This window comes from Triticum urartu, chromosome 1A (assembly GCF_056163025.1).
Source record: "Triticum urartu cultivar PI428250 chromosome 1A, HENAU_Tu73, whole genome shotgun sequence".
Lineage (NCBI taxonomy): Eukaryota > Viridiplantae > Streptophyta > Magnoliopsida > Poales > Poaceae > Triticum > Triticum urartu.
Genome location: NC_141873.1, coordinates 518088330 through 518095307, shown reverse-complemented (window position 1 = coordinate 518095307; position 6978 = coordinate 518088330). Strand labels below are relative to the sequence as shown.

At 52.5% G+C, this 6978-nt stretch overlaps 2 protein-coding genes across 2 annotated transcripts; both read right to left on the bottom strand.

Annotated features, from left to right (window-relative positions):
• Nucleotides 1–861: 861 nt before the first annotated feature.
• LOC147992141 (putative B3 domain-containing protein Os03g0621600) lies at nt 862–1621 on the bottom strand. The gene has a single exon (XM_087539822.1). The coding sequence runs from the start codon at nt 1435–1437 to the stop codon at nt 964–966; it is 474 nt and encodes a 157-aa protein (XP_087395948.1). The 5' UTR covers nt 1438–1621; the 3' UTR covers nt 862–963.
• Nucleotides 1622–5477: 3856 nt separating this feature from the next.
• On the bottom strand, nt 5478–6324 carry LOC125533023 (uncharacterized). Its single transcript, XM_048696830.2, has one exon. The coding sequence runs from the start codon at nt 6322–6324 to the stop codon at nt 5800–5802; it is 525 nt and encodes a 174-aa protein (XP_048552787.1). The 3' UTR covers nt 5478–5799.
• Nucleotides 6325–6978: the final 654 nt, after the last annotated feature.

Genomic DNA, 6978 nt, shown 5'->3' with positions numbered 1-6978 from the left:
TTTCCAACTGAAAAAAAGAGACGAGAAGCAGAGACTTGAGGCAGCGGTGGCTCGAAGACAGGCCGTGGCGGCTGGCCCGCTGCCGGGGGCAGGTACTCCTTACGCACGGCCACCGGTTCGGGTGCGGCCGAAAAAGGCCGACGAAGCCCAGGCGCGCGAGTGCGACGCGGTTATTGTTGCCAACGTCGTCGTCGAGCCCCGCCGCGCGCTTTCACACGGACGCGGTGGTGCGCTCCTCAAACGGCACGTGCTTTCCGATGACGTCCTCGCACGCGCGCATCCGACGGCGGCGAGGTTGCTTCCTCCTCTCCTCTGCGTGTAGATTGTGTACCGTCGTTTTTCCATGCATTTTTTTTTGTTTTTGACGGCAGTACTCATCTTTGATGACTTTGTGTTCCTCTTATTTACCATTTTTTCTTTCCGGGAATTCTTAGTTACTAAGTTAAACAAGACGGCCCCATCATGTATGTGACCTGGGCGTTGCAAATTTTACATTTCGCGGGGGTGCTTTTGTATTGCCAAATACGCTATCGATACAGATAGGCGTGTTTGGTTGTCGTGCGCTACAATACTTGCATTGCATACACTTCTTCATCCAACCTGACTATGCAAATGCAGCATCAACTGAATCATCTGCATGTTGTTTGATTGTCTGCATGCCCTCTTGCCTGCATCGGCAGAACCACACTGTCTGGTGTTTGGTTTTGCCTGCATGTTAGTGGACAAACCCAAGGCATGATGTTTGGTTGTATGCAACGCCTGGTGTGTGGTAACCTCTTTGGCTAGTTGGTGAGGTTACCATCACACTTCCGCAGCACACATCATAAGCACAACAGAGTATAAACAGAGCATCAACTAGCCATTCAGATATAAGCAGTATCACACTTCATAACAGTTCAACGCATAAACCACAAACATGTTCAAAGCAGACTCGATAGTACGCTGGAAAGAGATGGCCCGACCCTACTCCTTGGCGGCGAAGGCTTCGTCGTGCTTCCCGCACTTGTTGACGACCTCAATGCCATCGTCGTCGAAGATGATGACCTTGAGGGTGTCGGGAGTGAGGAGCTTGAACGTCACCATGTAGCTGATCTTGATCTGATGAACGGCTGCGTAGGTGGCCCAACTCTGATCCAGGGTCACCCTGCCGTTCATCAGCTTCACCGTCACCTTCCAGGAGCAGCCGGTGTTGTTCCTGAGCTTGAACTCCGTCGGCACCGCGACGAAGTGCTTGGTGAAGTCCAGGGGCATGGGGATGCACTCAAGCTTCGGTGCAAGGATGACCTTGCAGAAGTGAGTTGGGCCATCCTTGTGATGGTAATGGTCGTAGTTGCGACGCTTGTTGCTGGGGGGCTCCTCCATGCCCTCGCCGTCGCCACCCTCAGGCGTCTTCGGGTCTTCCTCGGCGGTGGGCGGCAACACAACCTCGTCGGGCATTGGGTGAAGGGGCTACTTGCCCTTGTTGTCAACGGCTGGGAGCACCTCCGTGGCCATCTCATTGCTCTCCTCGATCTGCACACAATTCATGGAGTCACGCACAACACAGGGTTCATGGCTAATTGAAGAGCTTGTAGTTAAAACAGCACGACTGTCATTCTTCTCCTCCTCTCCACCCCTCTATATTTACTCACCCTGCCCACCACAACTTACCCACCCCCTCTCTTCTCTCACTGTCAACCTTCATCCTCCCATCGCCATGAGCTCTAGCTCTAGCTCCAACGCCAACCCCTTCTCTTGGGGTATTGGTTGGAGGGCCTTCTTCCTCGGATGAACGACTGGTGACCGGACCAAGTTCAAGAACACCATGAAGGTGTGCTCGAACTTCGGCTCCATGCCGGACAAGCAGAAGGAATCTAATGTAGTGCTCATGAAGGCCAGTAAAGAAGAGCTGAAGACGCTGATTCCTGACCCAGAGAAGGGCGCGATGTCAGTTGACATCATTCGCTGGGCCATGAATCAGGCCATCTCCGTCGACGCTAAACAGAGGAAGAAGTGGTGCAAGTACAAGACCAACTGGGCTCCTAATGACCGCCGTGCCGCAGTGTACTGGGAGACGGCTATCGCGCCGCCGGCGGGCATCGGGGGGGAGCCTAAGGAGGAGGAAGAAGAAGTGGTGCAGATGCCAGCGAGGGTACCGGAGCCAGGCCGTCGTTCCTGGCAGATCGACCTCGACTCCGCCGAGGACGACGACGACGACCCGCCGGCCCGCGCGGCGATGAAGAAGAAGAAGAAGGCCAGCGGCTCGACCAGCCGCTCCGCACGCCAGTGACGGCTGCCGCGGTCAGCCGGTGTCCGTTGTCCACCCCCTATCCCCCAATCCCCCTTCTGCATTCCGATTTTGCATATATGAACTCGTATGAACTGCTATGAACTAGTATGAACTACCCATATGCTTATCTACATATTCCCCTTTCCCGTCCGTCGTGGATCGAATATATCGCCGTGGATCGTCTAGCGTGCATCTCCAAAAGAGAGAAGTGCTTACCGCCATTGATGGAGTCCGGTGGTCTTATTCCTCTGCTCCGATCCGCTACCGCCGGTGATGGAGTCCGGTGGTCTTCTTCCTCTGCTCCGATCCGCCGCCGCCGGTGAGAGTTGAGAGAGTGGGGAAGAGTGGGGAGAGGGACTGGTGAGTGGCGGTGAGGCTAATAACAGCCGGCGCTTCGGGAAGCAACGTGGCTTCTCGAGCGTGGCCGCGCGCGTGCAGCCGCCGCCGCCGCCCACGTGCACCGCTCGGGCCTGGCCCTGGACAAACTGCCGATTCGTGCGTTTCCAGTGAGCCAGGCCCAAAGGTGTTTTAAGAAACGTGCAATGCAGGTTCAATAATGTATGCGGGCTACCAAACAGACTGATCACTTTCCACGCGGGTCCTGGTCAAGGCCTATGCAGGCAACCAAACACACCCATAGTAAATATCACGGACAGTGCCATATTACCAGCAACTGCGAACAAAGTAAGCTGGTCAGGTGAAGGTGCTAAAGGTCAACGTCCAATGTACATGGACAATACACGATGGCTACATACGCACGGACTGGGTAATTTTTATAGATACATCTCGCGCGGTCAAATGCATTGCGCCGATTCATTGCTCAGATGTCACTACTCCACAATACACGCATATCGGCCCCCCTTGGTATAAAGTATGGACAGGTAGTATATATATTAACTATTCGTCTGGATTGGACTGGATATACTACATAGCATATGTACTATACGTTAATGTGCTTGTAAAATCGATGTGACGTTCATGGCAACATCATGCATTATATAGGCGGCAGCAGCAGCAGCATAGCATGGCTGCTTACTTCCAGGTCGTCACAAATCCAACCAATAAGGCATTTCGAATGCTGGTTGGGATGGGACCCGGTTCCAGGGCGATTTGATAATTTGCCACCCTTTATTTTTCCCTTTCATAATTTGCCATCCATTGTCTTAATGACGGGCGGGCTCAGACCCCACCTGTCATTCTTGGAGGGGGGGGGGGGGGGGGGAGGCAAATTATGAAAGAGGAAGAAAAGAGGTGGCAAATTATCAAATTTGGCCGGTTCCAGAGAGCGGAGCAGTAAAGATTAGGGTAGGGGGTGAACACCTGAACGGAGCGGGGCTCGTCTACAGTGTGCCGGTGTGGATTGGAACGGAAGGTGGTTGTAGTAGTACGTGGAGGGGGGTGGAAAAGGGCGGGCTAGAAAATGCAGCGACAGTGGCGCCGATGAGTGGAGTGAAACCTCGGGACTGTTAGGATTAATTAACGAGTGTTAATATCCTAACCGTGGGCAGTGGCGAACTGCCGCGTCGGTTCACTGCCCGCCAGGCATCTCCTCCGAACAGACGTCTTTCTACAAGCATCTCTTCCCTTTGTATAAAGAGCAGTTTTCAATCAATGAAGAGAACAGCGATTCATTCTTGCACTTGTTTCTTAATAGGGACAACGGGCACACGGCCTCTGGTTTCGCCGAGCGCACAGCCACACTGGTCTGCCACCAAGAGGTCCAGAGGAAGGTTCCCGCCAAGTACTCCCTCCGTCCGGAATTACTTGTTTCGGAAATAAATGTATCTAGAACTAAAATACATCTAGATACATCTATTTTCTATGACAAGTAATTCCGAACGGAGGGAGTAGAGTACAAGGAGAGCCCAGAGAGAGCGATTGGTGGGCGGGCTACTTGAGCTGAGCTAGTGCGTGGCGGACGCAGCAGACCGGGGCGTGCAGCGGCATGACGCGGTGATCACTTTGCGACGTCCTCATCTCATCCCACGTGACAGTGTAGCGACCTCTGCCTTTGCGTGTGCCTTGCAGTAGTACCACCATTTGATGACCTCACGACGGTATTGGATGGTAGGCCAAATTGTGCAAGGTTTTCTCCCTCCTTTCCGGTTATAAGGCTCAAATCTCAAATCTTATCAAGCAAGACATTTTATAAATAGACAAATGTATCTCATACTTTATAAAGCTATCTCAATTAAACTCATGCATTAATTTGGATTAATTGTGGTGCATGCATGCTTGGCCACTACTTCTAGATGAGTAGGAACATTACATGCATTGGTGGTGCGTTCCTCTTTAATTCCTGCATGCAAAGATTTAATGCGCATTGAAAATTAAAAATAAGATGGAGACAAGCCCTCTAAATTGGAAAAACAAAAAAAAGTTGAAATAAACCATATGAACCAGAAAGGAGGGAGTAGTGGTAAGGTTGTTTGTAATGAAAGTATTATAGGTAGTATCATGCATGTCAACTAAACAATGTTGATGAGGTGGCATAGAAATTAAATGAAAAAAAGATGCTTGAGTATCATATCATGATACGTACTGTATCATATTAAATGATGTGTTAATTTGTGTCATGTATGGCAATAAATGTAGTCCTATATGATATCAACCAACATATGATACCATGCATTACAGATGTAATATATACACTAGTGTCATATGCATGATACTAATATATGATACTCTTCATTACAACCAGCCTTAACAAGGTGATGCATGATCGATGTTGACAAGATATAGGGCAGAAAAATCTATTAAATCTTCACCGCATAGCAAACGAACGGCACACGGCAGACGGCAGTTCTTCCATCAATCATCGCTCGCAAACAAACCTGAGCTGTCCATTTCTCTCCCGTCCCAGGAGCAAACAAAATTTTGCCTGTTTCAAAAAAAAAAGAGGAGCAAACAAAACGCCCAGCCCAAATGGACGCGTAAGCACGCGCCAAATGTCAACGCTCGCCGGTGCCAATTAGACGAGTCAATGTACGTACGTAAGGGATTGGGTTATGATTACGATTATCTATGTATCGATCGACGGCGACACCTCCCAGTCCCATAGCACAAATGCACCGCACCGACTCCCCGCTAGGAAAGTCAGAGGTCACCCTACAGTGTACGCATGACAGATGACACGAGCATAGCATAATGTCAGCGTGCCATGTTCCCAAAATTTTAAAAATGTCAGCAAGTGTATGCACCGCACGTGTACACACCGAACTTGTTTGGATTAGCCTTTGGATCGATACACATTACTAGATGTGGCATGCTTGTGAGATGTGTACTCTACCAATTAACAACATTTGATTTGGGCTGTGTATGCAGTTTGCTATGCACGGCTGCTAACTGCTTCCAGGTCCTGACAAAATCTAACCACTAGAAAATGTACAATTCACACAACCACACGGGAAAAAAAGCCAAAACCATCTTGCCACACTTGACAGGGACGAAAAGATTAAAAACACACCGGGCTCTAAGCTGCTGCGCGTGCAGTGACTGTCCGTACACACCGGCCGGCCGGTCGCTCTCGGCTAGCCGCCGTGCACGGCGGCGGCAGCGGCTGGGGCCTTCTTGATCGTCGCGGCGCCGAACCCGCCGCCGCCGCCGACGCGCGGCGGGAGGCCGCTCCCGATGGCGGCGCTGCGGTTCCTGCGCACGGCCGGGGGCGGCAGGCCGACGCGGCCGCCGTCGGCGCCGAAGTCGCACGGCGCGTCCTCGTCGATCCTGCCCACCCCCACGCTCCGGCTCCTGGGCGGCACGGCCGCGGCCGCGGGGGAGGCGCCGCTGCCCTGCTGGCGCTGGGACATGGCGCGGACCAGCTCGCCGACGTCGTCGTCCCCGCGCCGCGTGGAGCGCGAGCTGAAGGTGGCCGCCTGCATGCGCATGGCCCCGGCCCCGCCGCGGCCCACGGCGCCCGCGTACTGCGTGGGCATGGCCCCCGCGCACGCCGACATCTTGCGCACGTACGAGTCGCACGCCCGCGACAGCGCCCGCATCGGCGCGCCCAGCCACCGCCCCAGCTTCCTCCCGCCGCCCTGCCCCTTCTCCTGCTTCATCCCGGTCCGGTCGACGCCTTTCTCTCCTCTGCGAGTCAATGGGTGGGGCGATGGATGGATGAGTCGAGTAGACGACGATGATTGATTCTTGGACGCGGTGGGTATATAAAGGGACAGGCCGGATGGATGGATGGTCCAGTCACCTGGTTTGAAACTTTGAACCAGCATAGCATAGCACCCACCGGGGGTTATTTTTTCAGGCGCGCACCGCACACACCCCGCAGTCAAATCAAATTGGAGCAAGAAATGTTCAGCAACTGGGCGTATATATGACAATATACAAACATGATGAGTATGAATGGAACTCGTCAAAGTCGCGCGCGATTTGCCCGATAACTTAACACGGTCTAGTAGGCGAGCCGAGCCGCGTCCTCTCTTCTGTTGTAGCTTGGGCAGTTTGCACACCTCGGTAGCAGCAGTACATAGTAGTGTTGGATCTGGCTTGAACTGTGTAAAAATGGGTATAAAAACGAGAGCTAGCTTAACACTCAAACGTTTAACATGTTGCACCCATGCGTGCTTAGGTTAATCTGTGGCCTTTTTGGTATTGAGTTTCTTCTGGTGTGGAGAACCTGAATGAAACTGAGATGCAAAATTCTACCGATAATCAAAGCGTGGGTGACCAGTTACCTGTCTTGTCTTGCCCAGACATGG

Coding starts and splice junctions, on each gene's coding strand:
- LOC147992141 (XM_087539822.1), bottom strand. CDS start 1,437: ATGCCCGACGAGGTTGTGTTGCCGCCCACCGCCGAGGAAGACCCGAAG.
- LOC125533023 (XM_048696830.2), bottom strand. CDS start 6,324: ATGAAGCAGGAGAAGGGGCAGGGCGGCGGGAGGAAGCTGGGGCGGTGG.